The 16,547-nt window shown below is 38.1% G+C and overlaps 1 protein-coding gene across 1 annotated transcript; it reads right to left on the bottom strand.

The window, feature by feature from the left end:
• Nucleotides 1-360: 360 nt before the first annotated feature.
• On the bottom strand, nt 361-2,742 carry LOC125655733 (uncharacterized). The gene is made up of 2 exons (XM_048886178.2): nt 2,598-2,742; nt 361-1,060 (listed from the first exon to the last, which is right to left on the bottom strand). The coding sequence occupies exons 1-2, from the start codon at nt 2,601-2,603 to the stop codon at nt 758-760; spliced, it is 309 nt and encodes a 102-aa protein (XP_048742135.2). The 5' UTR covers nt 2,604-2,742; the 3' UTR covers nt 361-757.
• Nucleotides 2,743-16,547: the final 13,805 nt, after the last annotated feature.

Genomic DNA, 16,547 nt, shown 5'->3' with positions numbered 1-16,547 from the left:
TCGCAATCTACAGATCTGCAGGTGACACGTTCACCAACTGAGCTAGTCAGCTATACCTATAGGTAATTAGATGTGAAAAGAATGTACATAGTAGGTGAATGTGGGTATCCAAATATAGTGGCTGTGCTTTATTTTAGATATATTTCATTAAGGGCAGTTATGTTTAATTAAGACTTTGATTACAATCTCGGTACTTAATATATATATATATATATATATATATACACATGTATATATATATATATATATATATATATATATATATATATATATATATTGTGTGTGTGTGTGTTTCTCTTGTCATTCTGTTATAGTAAAAGTTTTACATCCACTGAAAGAAGTTTCTCTTATAGTAAATTTATTTTCACAACCCCTAAAAGAAGTTTCTCTTATAGTAAATTTATTTTCACAACCCCTGAAAGAAGTTTCTCTTATAGTTTTACTTTTACATACACTGTAAAAAGTTTTTCGTATAGTAAAGTTATTTTCACATACACTGTAAGAAGTTTTTCGTATAGTAAAGTTATTTTCACATACACTGTAAGAAGTTTTTCGTATAGTAAAGTTATTTTCACATACACTGTATGAAGTTTTTAGTATAGTAAAGTTATTTTCACATACACTGTATGAAGTTTTTCGTATAGTAAAGTTATTTTCACATACACTGTAAGAAGTTTTTCGTATAGTAAAGTTATTTTCACATACACTGTATGAAGTTTTTCGTATAGTAAATCCATGTTCACATCCACAGTAACGTTTACACATGCTGGTTTTTTCTCCATTCGTCGGAGGTCGCGTATCGCAGGAAATCCACCATACTTAGTGGTTCCAGATTTAGCGTTTTTGGAGACCGACATTGGTTCGTCATTGCTTGACAGGTCTTGTACCTCTTGCCGCAGTAATGGAAGCAGGCCTCTCCATGCGTCTCTCTGGTCCCACAATCCAAGAACTTGAAACAGGTTCTATAAGTCGACACACAGCAGGGACGATTAGGAACGACTGGGGTCTCTGTCTTACAAATACTCAACCAGCCTGATATCGCTAGGAATATCAAAAGGACCTGTGTAAAGATACAGTGATGTTTGCTTTATTCATTCTTTTGAATAAGATGGATTTGCAGTTGTATTGACCTACACCAACTGCGTGGATCTGGCATGTCGCCCTTAAATAGCCTCTTGTTCTTGTGCATTCAGTGTCTATACTTCCGCAGAATTACACAACGGTTTAACAAAATTCTAGAAAATCTTCGGAAACAGGTCATACATAATCTTTATCAACTCTCACGGACCAGTAATCAGTATACGTCGCCGTGACATGTTTATAGTTATATAAACACACAGAGAGAGAGACAGAGACAGACAGACAGAGACAGACATATACATACACAAATATAAAAAAACCCAGCGCACTAAGTTTTTATTTTCTTGTCTTAAAATTAGGCAAAAAATATGTGTTTACGGTCACCCGACCGACCCTATATTTTCGCCCTGCCTCAAGAATGTTTATCAAAAGAAAATTATATAATTTTCCGGAAAGTTCGTCTCCTTCCGGAACCGAACCCACTATTACTCTACTTCATCCGGGTAAATGAAAACGGTGAGTGTTTTATCTCTGACCTTCAAATAACGTGCCCCTCAATGGAGTTGATAAGTGTTATTGTACCATTCCGAAATTCCACCGCATTTATAGATGTTTCCAACCAATATGATTACTTCAATTTAAAGAACCCGTGGGGATTCAGGCTAGAATAGGTCCTCAGTACCCCTTACTTGTCGTAAGAGGAGTAAGTAAATGAAAGTAAGTAAATCGGTCCTCGGATGAAACTGCAAAAAACTTAGGCCCCGTGTCATCGCAGGTGTAGCACAATAAAGATCCCTCCCTGCTCAAAGGCCGTAAGCGCAGAGCTTCAAAAGCCTAAATTTTGCAGCCCTTCACCGGCAATGGTGACGTCTCCATATGAGTGAAAAATTCTCGGGTAAGAGGTTAATACCACCTTCACACTCACGGATTTTTCTTACGAGTCCTTACGGATCTCCCACTCGTAGTCAATCGTAAATCACTCGTCAGTATCCGTTGATAACTCGCCACAACTCGTACACACCCGTAAAGATCCGTGAACGTAGGGGCAAATGTTTTGACATGTAAAAAAAAAACTTCACGATAAATCTGTGAATGTGAAGGTACCATAGAACAATGAATGTAAAGTTGTGGGAAAATTGAACGATATAACACAATTCCCAGGTGAGGTTGTTTACAACTGTCAAGATATACAACAACTACACAGATAGTAATTCACTGAAAGCATTTCTAAAAATCCGACCTACCGATCCAATCTTTTTCATCTGGTTACCGTAAACATTCATTTTTTGGCCTTATGCATTGAATTACATGATTTATGTACAAACTCGTATATGTTAAAATTTTATAAGATGAATTATTTTGGTTGAATACAGTAAATAGAATTTTCAAATGCATTAAGTCAATAGAATTTACATTCAGTGAAGTATATTGAATTTTGGTTTAGCTTAAACAATGTTTATTCATTCTACAGGAATTTCCTCATAATAGGGAACAACATTAAGATTTACTCACTATACCTTCATATTTCCGTTGTCGTGGACTTTGCGGAATCAATGCAATCCCAAAACTGCAGACACAATTACATGCAATTCATAGTCATTTAGAAAATGATTATTTGAACTCTGGAATCACGTGTTAATTCTGGGCAATGACATTTTATCACTGCATGTAGTTTGTAGTCATTTTCGAAAATTGTAAATTTAATCTTAGTGACTGTGGTGAACTCTCCTGGGATATCAGTGGCGGATCAAGGATTTCCCCAGAGGCGTACACAGTGAATGTTACACCAGAGAAATTTGACGTGGATGAAAAGTGGAGGACATGTACAACAATATTTTGGATTTGAAAGCTTTTAATTTTACTTTATATTGTTAAAATATGTAGTTTTAGTACAAAGTAATCTGAAAAATTGTAAAACCTTTGCTGGACCCGCGAACTCGACGTGCTAACCTACTGAGCTACATTGTATGCAACCAATACTGAAAGGAGTAGACAAATATTGCTGATGTTTATATTTTCATTCAAGTTTTAAAAGAAAGTCAACCATTATGACGTTGCAGTATACTTCTATGAATATATTCACAACCTAGAAATCAAAGGCCTGAAAGGTCTCAGAGTCGACTCGTCCTCGATTTCCAACAAGGGAAGGTATGTACGTCACCATCTGTTGAGCTTTAATTCAGAATCTTTAAAGTATGGTAAAACAAAATGTACATGCATAAGTATTATGCTTAACTAGATATCTGTGGAATTCCAAGGTCACAGACTAGGAACACGACACATCGGCTTGAGGAATTTACCCATAAAAGCTTCAAAAGTTGTGTCTTCTCCCAACTGTATTCAGTTGCAGACCTGCTGACGATGCCCGATTCTAAAATAGTTTCACATTCTTTCACAAACAATGTGTATGTTCCATTGATATTATTAAGAATTATATGTGCATGACAATGATTTTATATAACAAAACACTTAACATACATTCAAACTATATTCAGTTGCGTATGAGGGTGGTAGTGAGGACAATCTACAGGACGGGTCCCGATACCAAAAATGCCAAGAATAATTGAATTATTATTACACAAAATCAAGGCAATCCCAAAACTGCCGAGACACGGAGACATGAAAACCTGCAAATGAAATTCCAACACAATTACATGCAATTCATAGTCATTTAGAAAATGATTATTTGAACTCTGAAATCACGTGTTAATTCTGGGCAATGACATTTTATCACTGCATGTAATTTGTAGTCATTTTCGAAAATTGCAAATTTAATCTTAATGACTAAGGTAGGTCTTCTTTCCTGGGATATCAGTGGCGGATCAAGAATTTCCCCCAAAAGCGTACTTGTACAGGGTGTCTTAAAGATGAATGCTACACCAGAGACATTTGACGAGGATGAGAAGTGGAGAACATGTACAACAATATATTTTGAAATTGAAAACTTTTGAATTTACTTTATTGAGGCAAAACATGTAGTTTTAACACAAAGTAATCTGGAAAAAATTGAAACCTTTGCTAGACTCGAACCACGAACTCGACGTGCTAACCTACTGAGCTACGCAATCAAATCTGACGGGAGTATACAAATATTCTCTCTCAATATGGTATATATATCACCATCTCATAAATATTAATTCTCAATCTTTAAAGTATTGTACAGTAAAACAAAATGTACATGCATAAGTATCATGCTTAACTAGTTATCTGTGGAATCTCAAGGTCACAAACTAGAAACACGACAGACCGACACGAGCCCATTAAAGCTTCAAATGTTGTGTCTTCTCCCAACTTTATTCAGCTGCAGACCTGCTATCGATGCCCGATTCTAAAATAGTTTACATTTTTTTTCATAAACAATGTGTGTGTGTTCCATTGACATTATTAAGAATTTGATGTGTACAGCAATGATCTCAATTTTTAAAAAAATCGATCAACTGTCAATCAAAAAATATATATCACCCATTCATCCATATTTTGGGGTTTGTATCTGATGTCCCTAAGGGGCAGTGTTATTTCTACAAATCTTATACATGTACTATTCCTGAGGCGTATACACCACTTATTTTGCAGTCTCAACACGCCAGAAGGCGCATAAGACGGCGTCTCTCTCTCTCTCTCTCTCTCTCTCTCTCTCTCTCTCTCTCTCTCTCTCTCTCTCAATCATCCTGTCTCTTGCTACCATCTTGACCACCATCTTAATCCCATTCCAGCCGCTTCATCCTGCACTCCTTCTTTCTGCTTCCGCTGTTCTTTCTCCAGGTTGGTTTCGGTTTCCCTCGTGCCCTTTTTCCTTCCGATGTCCACCCTAACGTCGTCTAACAGTAGTTGTCATCTTCCTTTTGTAGCACGTGTCTTTTCCAGTTCCATCGTCATTTCCTCAGTTCATCACTTATTGAATTCGTGTCTGCCTTCTCTGCCACTTCACTGTTTGCCACATCTACTGCTACCTTATCCCCAGGATCCTCCACAAGCATCTGAGAAATGGAATGCATCTTTTCTGACACATCCCACGTTTCGCTTTCATATAACTGCACTGACCCCACTAAAGACTTAAATAGCTTGACCATCGTTCTAACTGCTATATTTGCTGCACTCCATACTTTCCTCAGTCTCACATGTGCTGTCCTTGCCTTCTTTGTCCTGCTCTTGATGTTTTGTGATCCTCCTGATGATGTCACTATTGCCCCCAGGTAAACAAACGCTTCCACGTCTTTCACCTCGTCTTCCCCTACCTTTACCTGCTTGTCTCCTCTCTCATTCATTCTCATTGTCTTGCACTTCTTGATGTTCAACATCCCTTTCGTTCTTGTTGTTATTGTATGTGATGGAACCTCGATGATATAACTGTAAAGTCGTCTGTAAAATCCAAGTCTTCTAATATTGTCGTGAACTTTCACCTCATTCCTGTTTCCCTGTTCTCAATCAGTCTTCTCGTCACGTAGTCTATTACCAGTAGGAACAGGAACATGACATGATACATGCCTGCTTAACTCCGGTTTTAATCTGGGACCACTCTGATATTTCCCATTCTTCAATCACGGCACACTCGAGTCCATCTTATAGCTCTCTGATCATATTGGCCATCTTCTCTGGCACCCCATGCGATTCTGATATTTTCCAAGGGCTCTCCTGGTGCAGAGTCAAACACTTTCTAAAACTCCACGAAATGCAAACAGTCCGGCGTTCCATTTTTGTGCCTGTTCGATGACATTCCTCAGGATTGATATTTGATCGCACGTTCCTCTTGTCGGTCTAACTCCTGGGTGCTCCTTTCTTAGTGTTTCACGACCTTCATTCTGTTTATCATTATTCTCCCAAACACCTTATACTCATCACTGATAGCAGTGTCATTCCTCTCCAGTTGTTGCAATCCCTCATGTCTGCTTTCTTTAAGATCTTCACAATTAGCCCCTTCTTCCACTTTTCTGTGACTCTTTCCTCATGCCAGATAATGTTGAACAGGTCTGTGAGCCTCCTATACTTGTCTTTTCCATATTCACCTTTAGCAGGTTTCCACTCACATTGTCTACTGTCATATATAGAATGTATACTTATTGATTGAAATATACTGTACATGTACATATTTTGCACTTAGAACATGGTAATGACACAGGAAGAATAATTACTTTTTGCAAAAACTGTCTATTTAAAAGTTTGTTAAGCTTTGACTTGACATAAAGACGATTTTTAAATATATAGTCAGCACCTTTCTGATCGAAGATTTAATAATATATCATGTTACAACCTCAATATATTTTTTTAAGTGTAAACTTTTAAAAACCTTGGAGTTCAAGTTGTTATGCCCCCGTAATCAGTTACAACTACATTTTGTATGTGCTATTTTTATCACCAACATTTAGTAATATTGAATACTTGGGTTCAAATGGGCAAAGTTAAATGGACAGTAAAGGTCATTTTGTTCAAATTCTGTTAAAGAAGTAAAGACCAAATGACTCATACAAGTCATTTTCTGTTTAAGATAACAACTCTATGCATTTATTTGCATTTAATTTAAATCCAAATTCAATTATTTGATTATAATCTTCAAATCATGTCCCCTGAATTTTTACTTTCAATTTGCTTTACAAGTTGGCTCTTAATGCAACTTTTGACAAACATGCAGTCATTTCAAAGTTGAAATATATCATTCATATATCTTTTTTAATTATACATCTATTAGAAAGGAGTGAGTGATTTGGGTGGGGCAAAATCATTAAAATAAGCTTTACTATCTCCTTACCTGTAATCAACATTACTGTAGCTCCTATATTGTCATATCATGAATTATGTTTTCATACAAAATCTCTTGGTAGAAAGTTACATTTTCTCTTTATGAAAATATGATTGATTGATTGATTAATGTTTTCCGCCACACTCAACAATTTTTCAGTTATCTGGTGGCGCCCAATTTTTATTGGTGGAAGAGATAACCCAGATACAATGTACCTGGGAGGAGACCACCGACCTTCCGAAAGTAAACTGGGAAACTTTCTCACTTACCGGCGCGAACGGGATTCGAACCCGCGCCGACAGAGGTGAGAGGCCGTGTGATTTGGAGCGCGATGCTCTAACCACTCGGCCACGGAGGAGATAGAATTAAACCGCTCATTTTTTTTTTTTAGAAAATTTAATTTTTCTTATTTTTACAAAAGGCAGAGAACTTTTCAAAAAATTCTCAAGTACAAAAAAGTCAGCTTCAATTCATTTACCAGTCGTGTGAATTTCATTTATTTCACTTTCATCATTATATAACAATAAACGTTTATTTTTATTTAAAACCGTCAAAATGGTTCCTTATTCTTTCATTATACATTGAATACCTTAAAATAGCATGTATCTATAGAGATAACAAACCAGGAAAAAAAACAAGAACACGATAGTCGTGGTTTTTTTGGTTTATGTAAGTTGAATAGATTGGGACGCAAACTAACTAAAAAACTTGTTTACAAAACAAAGGCATGGTACGCGTATACAGGACAAAACACCCAAACTTAGCATTGTGATATTCTATTATGGTATTCCATTGTTCAGGAGGAGGAGCGTGGTCTGTACAGATTACCATATCACAAAAGCAATCTTTGTTTGAACGTGAAATTTGATTGCCCCTACTTTAGGATTTTGTATCAACTATCAAAACGCCACCCTGTAATCTGCTTAAGGAATAATTGCTATTACATAATTCTGTTCTAAATATAACCATTTCACGGAATAAAAATAGGGGTGGGAGACGGTGCTTTTGTCATCTAGATAAGATTCATTACGGGTCGGAGGATAGTGACGCAATGTTTTTAAGAATTTCTCAATCTTTCACAGTGGGCCCCGGCAGTAGTAGATGTGAATAGTAATAGTTGTAGTGAATGAGAAGAATGTGAGCTTGAAAGTTATGAATTGAACTCAGGTAGTAAAAGATGATAACCCCCCCCCCCCCCCCCCCCCCCCCCCCATACACACACGCTCGTAGTTTAATTTAAGAGATCGAAGCCTGCATGGAGGAGGGATTGAGACAGTTTTAGCTATGAAGAAACTTTAGAAGCATCCCCCCGATTTAGGATTTTGAAGAACCTCCGGTTGTATACCCTATCTCTCCCCTCCCCTCCACACTCGATTTTTGTAACTATTGGTGTGAACAAATACTCATGTGAATGATACGAGAGGTACAAAAGATATAAATACGCTCGTATATACTTGTATATACAAAATCCCAATCCAGGGGGAGACATTGTTCTTGTACTTTCTGTCAGTCCGTCACAAAACCTTGTGAACACTTCTCCTTGAAGCTTTGTAAAATGCTGTAGATGGTGATATTATCTTGACGCGAGGATTCCGCTAATTTCCTATAGTTTAATGGTGGATCTCAGAGGGGTGGGGGTCTAAAATAGCGTGTGATCACTTCTATATGGCTTCTCCGATAGACCTGAAACTTTGTACGATATTTCATTGCCATTTGAAGATGTGCATGTTGTTGGAACAGGAGGATCCAATTGTTATCCTTAAAAATTATAGAGGATCTAAGAGGGATGGAGGGTGTAAAATAGCTTGTGAATTCCTATATGGCTTATCGGATAACCTTGAAATTTGTACAATACTTCATTATCATTTAATGATGTTCACATTGTTCTGACCCAGGGATCTAATACTTTTCGTCAATTTACAGTGGATCAAAGAGGAGTGTTTTATAAATTTTTTCATGTTCATCTAATGTTACTTCATCATAACAATCGTTATTTTTGTATCATAAACAACGTCATTGGTCACATTGATATTGACACTTTTCTCCCTCTATTTCTTCAATATACAAAGTGCAGTCCATTATTAATGTCTGTGTTCCTACTCATGCTTTCTCCTCCATATCAATACCCTAGGGATTCGGGTTAGAATAGCTCCTCAGTACCCCTTGCTTGTCGTAAGAAGCGAATAAATGGGGTGGTCCTTCGGATGAGATCGTAAAATTCGAGGTCCCGTGACGGTGTCACAGCAGGTGTGGCACAATGAAGATCCCTCCCTGCTCAAAAGCCGTAAGCTCCGAACATAGGCCTAAATTTTGCAGACCTTCACCGGCATTGGTGTCGTCTCCATATGAGTGAAAAATTCACGAGAGGGACAATAAACAATATTCAATTAATCAATCCTCCATATCATGCAGTACATGAAGGGGGGGGGGGTGTAATTTGGAGCACTTTCAATTTGAAGAGCTGTGGAAACATTTGTTTCAACAAAAATAATTATAGAAAAGATTCAGTAAATAAACTGGCAGGAAATAAGGTCTTTACGTCTGGTGTCAGCACGACAAAATCCACAGCATGTGGTGTACAAACATTGTAATATGTTCGCGGTAGTTAGGGCATACGCTTTGCAAATGGAAGGTCCCAGATTAAATTCTTGACACCATTTTAAGATATCCAGCATATGTAGTGATTGGATTTTTTTTCTCGCTAATCGCCCAGCATAAAAAGCAAAACCCCTGGGTATTTCGGATATTATTTTAAAATCGGAAGATTCGGTTTCATGGTAGGGGTTGGCGTGATCAAGAATGCTCACTGCTGTACAGTCGTGACCGCCATTTGTTTCACTTCACCGACAGCGGTATGTACGAACAATTCTCGAATGAGACCTAAACAACATAGAAACAATGATAAACAGCTGGAATTGGAACGTTTTGAAGCTTGTTTCATATGAAAATCCGGCTTATTCGTAGCTTGATCACATCAGTCAATCTCGTAGTTCATCAAGGACCGATGTACCCATCCTCCATTGTTGCCTGTAATGAAATGTCTAACAAAATCAATGGTAGGCAAAGCGTAGGATTTTAGATAATGATCAAAGGTTTACCCAGTTTATAATGTAAATATATGTCGCTGGTGGAATTGACAAAATGACGTTTTTTAGTATTTTTATGGACCTGCACAACCTGCTCAACAGCATAGTAATGGTAAATTCACACCTCGTAGATTCCAATTAAATTTTTCTTTATATCGACTTCAACCCACTTCAAAAACTAATTGCATAATCATCGAGAATGGGATTTAAAAAAGTACGAAATTTTTGCCAGGACTCGGTCTAGTTATGGTAAATAGCAAGCGAGATAACTTTGAGGAAGAAGAAATCACCATGCAAAATACATATGGAAATCTCCAACATAAGTATGATGAACAAACGGAAATGTTTGAAGTTTCTGCGAATCTTGACATAGTATGAACAAACGGAAATATTTGAAGTTTCTGAGAGTCTTGACATAGCATGAACAAACGGAATTATTTGAAGTTTCTGAGAGTCTTGAGATAGCATGAACAAACGAAATATTTGAAGTTTCAGAGAGTCTTGACATAGCATGAACAAACGGAAATGTTTGAAGTTTCTGAGAGTCTTGACATAGCATGAACAAACGGAAATGTTTGAAGTTTCTGCAAATCTTGACATAGCATGAACAAACGGAAATGTTTGAAGTTTCTGAGAGTCTTGACATAGCATGAACAAGCGGAAATGTTTGAAGTTTCTGCGAGTCTTGACATAGCATGAACAAACGGAAATGTTTGAAGTTTCTGAGAGTCTTGACATAGCATGAACAAACGGAAATGTTTGAAGTTTCTGAGAGTCTTGACATAGCATGAACAAGCGGAAATGTTTGAAATTTCTGCGAGTCTTGACATAGCATGAACAAGCGGAAATGTTTGAAATTTCTGCGAGTCTTGACATAGCATGAACAAGCGAAAATGTTTGAAGTTTCTGCGAGTCTTGACATAGCATGATCAAGCGGAAATGTTTGAAGTTTCTGAGAATCTTGACATAGCATGAACAAATGGAAATGTTTGAAGTTTCTGCGAGTCTTGACATAGCATGAACAAACGGAAATGTTGTAGACTGACTATTTTCACGATCTATCATTTTACAGCCAAATTAATTCCATACTGAGTGATATAATAGAAGGACATGCGACTTTCACTTCTATTAATTCCATACTGAATGATATAATAGAAGGACATGCGACTTTCACTTCTAAATGTCGAGCGTTTGGCGAAGAAGCAATCACTACCTACGTTTACTTATTGGTTTAACGTGGCCATGGCAAGAGTCACAATCACCCTGTTACCAAGCGAATGTTCTTAGAAATGTCGATAAAAAATCAGCTCTGTATGTAGAAAAAATGTTGATTAATAAATTTCAGGAAATGAACCTTTCCTAAACTCTTGCAGTTTGCTTTTTTGTTTTTGGTTGTTGTTTTTTTTTTGGGGGGGGGAGGCACATAAGCCTGTCGTTGACATATAATCAGTTGCAATATAAAAGGACTACCTACTCCTTCTAAATATCCATTTAGTTTCAATTTTGTATCAATAGCATTAAAGCAGATATCATTTATATGTTTTGCATATATACACTATATATCAAGTTTGACCCTGGAGTCAGAACTTCTACCCCGGAGATCCTGAAAGTTACAATTGTGGTAGAGGCCTCCCTGCTCTATGTCACTATACACTTAGTTGTTCTTAAAGATGTGCAGGTGTAGAGAAGATTTTTGAAAACATTGTCAATTTTTGCCAAACCCTTAAGGTCCTGGTGTGGAGGAGTCCTAAAGTTTACAATATATCCCCCTTATCCCAGAGATGCTTCATACCAAATTTGAAAGGAATTGGAATGGTACATGTACTTATCAAGAAGTTAAAAATTTCTATTGTTCACGCATTTAAAAACTGACCATTTTAGCCCCACCCTGATACCAAAACCCATACCACTGGGCTCATCAAAGTTACAATTTTGATAAAGGACTACCTGCTTTTACTAGGTATTCAATTAGGTTCAATTTAGTATCAATAGCACTAGAGAAGATATTATTTAAGTGTTTTGCACATAAATACTATACCAAGTTTGGCCCCACCCTGGAATCAGAACCCCTCCCCCAGGGGTCATGAAATCTACAATTTTGGTAGAGGCCTTTCTGGAAGCTCTACATCACTTCTTAAAGATGTGCGGTTGGAGAGAAGATTTTTGCAAATTGGTCAATTTTTGGCAGTTTTTGCCACGCCCCTAAGGCCCCAGGGGTGCAGGAGTTCTGAAATTTGGATTTTGGGGGTAAAATCCTTGATCATGAGATATTTACACCTACCTGCCTCCTTAACTATTTGCAACATTCCTCTACATCCCCATACAATGCGTCGCGCTATTTTTAGAATACAGTACAGTATCAACTCCAGTTATCCCCCTTAACTATCACTCTTCAGTTTTTCTCGAAACATTGAAAGTATCAACCTCTTAATTTCTTTGAGAGGGGAGGGGGTAGGTGATGCAGGTAAGTGTAAATATTTCATTGAACAAGGCTTCCCCCACCCCCCAAATCCTACTTCATTTCAATATTTCCAATTACCTGCCTCCTTAACTTCGCAGACCAACTTGGGGGTGGGAGGGAAAAGCTAAAGTTATGATTCAAAGTCATATTTATCTATCTATTGTTCCCTCTCTTTGATGCATCTTATATTGCTGCCTTGGCAAATGTGGACTGATGATCCAGTACATCCCATTAAAAATGATGTAAATGTCAATTCTGGCGCCCAGTGTGCTCCTCGCAATATTTCATCAGCTGACACACCACAAAACAAGGCCCAAGAGGTTGATAATCGTCTAGTGTCATGAGCTCTTACAATTTTCAGCGTTTCTGATTCTGTGTTTTCGTAAGCAAAACGAACCATACTCACAATGCATCTTGCAATGGTATATTTTGATGCTTCTTTGTGGCTATTTTGTTGATCATAATGTTACAAACAACCTTTAAGACTTTCGAATATTTTTCGTCCTTTCAATATAAATCTTCAAGGCACGACAAGGAATTTGAAGTCTTCTGAATCTGTAGCATTCATATCAAATGCATGAATAAAAAGAGGCTCCCAGGGTTTATTTAATTTATGTGTTTTTGCTAGAAACTCCATAATTGGTAACATCTTAATTCCTTTCCTTTCTATTCTAAAATGACCTCACTGACTTGAAAACTGAAGCAATTGCCACCAGGAATACAGTCTTTAAAGTGAAATATTTTTATCTGCTTTATTCAGTGGTTCAACTGGTCCTTTTGTCAATGTTAATAATACCAACGGTAAATTCCAATTAAGTGTTAATTGACGTATGGCAGAATATTCATCAAATAATCCTTTTAATAAGGATGAAAGCTCTTAACTTGAATCAATACAGTTCCCATTCTGATAAACTATAGCTACGAGGGCGAGTAAATAAGTAACCAGTCTAACTTATTTCCGGTTGAGATCCACCTCTACTTTTCGATGTAATTGCTCTCTAGTGTGAGGCACTTAGACCAACAGTGTTCAAGCGCCATCAACCCAGAAATGAAAAAGCCACGGTCCTTTCCATTGCCCCATTTCTCAACTGCCGTCACGACTTCTTCGTCAGGCCGGAAATGACGTCCACAGATATCCTTTTTTAAGTTTGGGAATAGGAAGAAGTCGCTAGGAGCTACGTCAGGCAAATAGGCAGGATGTGGTAATAAATTCATATCCGTTTTGCTCTATATCATCCATTGCAACTTTGCAAGTGTGGACTCTCGCGTTGTCCTGTTGCAGTAAAACACCTTTAGAGAGTTCACCTCGGCGTTTTTCACGGATGGCGGTTCTCAGCTGGTCTAGCAAGTTTGCATAGACACTCCAGTTATTGTACTTCTGTTGGGTAAACAGTCCAAAATAATAACGCCTTTTGCGTCCTAAAATACTGTGGCCATCACCTTGCCAGCAGACGGTTGCGTCTTCAAAGTTCTTTGACCTCGGGGACCCAGGCCGTACCCACTGACGACTCTGCGCTTTATTTTCTGGCTCATAATAATGAACTCAAGTATCATCTACAGTCACCAGACGTAAAAGAAAATCATTTTTTGACCTAATACGCTTCAACAATGCGCTGCATACTGACGCTTTGGTTTCCATTTGCTCATCGCTAAAGGATTTGGGGACCCAATGGGCTGTTAGTTTGCGCATACCTAAACAATCATGTGTGATTGTTGAAACGCTACCATATGTAATGCCTATTGCCTGTGCTATTTCGTCCACCTGAATTCGCTAATCAGAGTATACCAGGTCCCGAACTTTCTTACACATTTCTTCGTCGGTGGCATCCAGTGGGTGTCCAGACCTGGCTTCATCTTCTAAAGACGCTCTACCGCGTTTGAATTTCCATACCCAGAATTTAACCTGAGCATAAGATGGTACAGAAGACCCATAAACATCTGCTAACTCGCCGTGTATTTCCTGGCCTGTTTTACCTTTTAAATACAAGTACCGAATTATAGCACGGTACTTAACTTTAGATGAAAAGAATGCCTTTGCATCACTAGCCATGTTTGACATTCAATATTTTATTAAAGAATGACTCGATACGCGTGCAATGTTGTACCCAGGAATAAAGCATGTATTGAAACAAGGTATGAAAATTGTTACCGCCTCGGTCAATCGGAAATGGGATAGGCTGGTTCCTTATTGACTCGCCCTCGTATTTCTGATTTGTATCCAGCTATAGTATGTGGTTCACGCTTCCTCGCATTGAAAAGAAACATACAGAATTCCGCTATTTCTGGAATAGTTGTCACAATGAGATTGGCACCATGTTCCTTCACACCACTATCATATATTCAGAGTCTTGCATCATAAACTGTTTGTGTAGAAGATTTTCTGACATTTGCCATAATTTCTGCAATGCAAGGTGAAGATAACGAACAGTGATCAATCTCATAACTCCTACAAGCAATACAAAATAGATAGTTGGGCAAACCCTCAGACTTGTGATGCAATTTGACAGTTTCCATGCTACAAGATTGGATGTTTCTGGAGTTTGATGAAATATTTGATTGTGATTTTGAGATAATAGGTCTGGCCACTGTGGTAGTTTTATTGGTACATCGATGAGAAGGTCTATCATTTGAGGATACCACGACTGCCTCGGCCACATTGGAGCAATGAGCATAATGATATTCGTTTCTTCCTGAATCTTTTGTAATACTTTCGGAATGAGAATTGGAGGAGGAATGCATAAGCATACATCCCTTTCCAACTGATCGACAGAGCATCCATTTGAAATGTATTCATGTCTGGGAATGGACAACAGTGTATTGGCAACTTTTAGTTGATCAATACAAGTAGTTTCCGTTTGTTGAAACAACATATTCACCACTGTGTTGTTGAGTGACCATCCCGTCATGTGTACCGGTACTTTGTTTCCTCGAGAAAGTGCATCTGCAATAAAATTCTTCTTCCCTGGAATGTGTACAGCTCTCAGTGAGACCTTGTGTTGAATGCACCACTGGAACAACTCCCACGTCAGATAACACAGTTCTGCAGAGTGCGTCCCTCCCTGTTTATGTAACTTATCGCTGTTGTGTTGTCCAATCGTACAAGGATTACTTTCCCTTTTATCACGTGCAACGCCTCTTGTAGAGCTAAGTGTACAACCTTTCATTCCAACCAATTTTTGTGTCCCTTTTGGTATTGGAGGAGGGGGCATACCCCTGTAGTTTCCCAATCCTCCAGACGAGCTCTCCATCTGTGTTCTGACGCATATGTTATCAATGTCAGCTGATATGATGGATCCTGTAATGGAACTCCTTTGGGAAAAAATTCCCGACTCGTACACCATTTCACATGTGGTAGCAACACTGAACGAATCATCATTACATGTGTAGGCGGAGGAATATTCGGTCTCCACATAGCCAGTAGGTGTAACTGTATTGGCCTCATGTGCAATCTACCTAGTGGAACAAGATAAATGCATGAAGTATCACTGCAACTTGGGTGTATTACTGTTCTAATGGAGTCTGCACTATATCTATTATGCTCTGAAACCTGGACTCCGTTGGCATTGTAACGCCCTTTTCCACATTGAAACATGCTCCCAGATCTTCCATATGTTGGGCCAGCATGGAATGAGCGACTTCCTGAGATTGACTATCCATCCCAGATCCTGTACGAGTTGTAACACATAGTCTTGTTGATGAAGAAGAGTTGTTTTGTCTGAATTGATCAGCAACCAGTCATCTAGGTACATGAAAATTTGAAATATGCTGCAAGAACCGCAGAACGAAGACATTGCTCGGAATTGATAACTCTGGCCCAGAAATATGAATCTCAGAAATTTCTGATAATCTGTGTATTGAAACATGGAAATAAGCATCTGTCAGACCCAATGAAATACGCAATTTCCGAGTTACCCAATAGTTCTTTCCCTTTGTGGAACTCTTACGCACAGTGAGACGCAAAACATACTATCGTCCACACGCGGTGGGTACAAATGCTTATCGCTGACATGATATATTGCCTAAAGGCTGATTATCAGACATCATGCAACCACCCAAACTGCAGGGACACACAATATTAGTAAGTTTATTAGTATTTGACAAAATAGTAAAAACAAAAATCGATAATCACCATCTTACTGTGATTAAAGTATCACTCGCGCAGAAGAGTAAATAAAAAATAATTTTA

The sequence above is a fragment of the Ostrea edulis genome, chromosome 7 (assembly GCF_947568905.1).
Source record: "Ostrea edulis chromosome 7, xbOstEdul1.1, whole genome shotgun sequence".
NCBI lineage: Eukaryota > Metazoa > Mollusca > Bivalvia > Ostreida > Ostreidae > Ostrea > Ostrea edulis.
The sequence above is the reverse complement of the archived record's forward strand: the minus strand, read 5'-3'. Positions and strand labels throughout refer to the sequence as shown.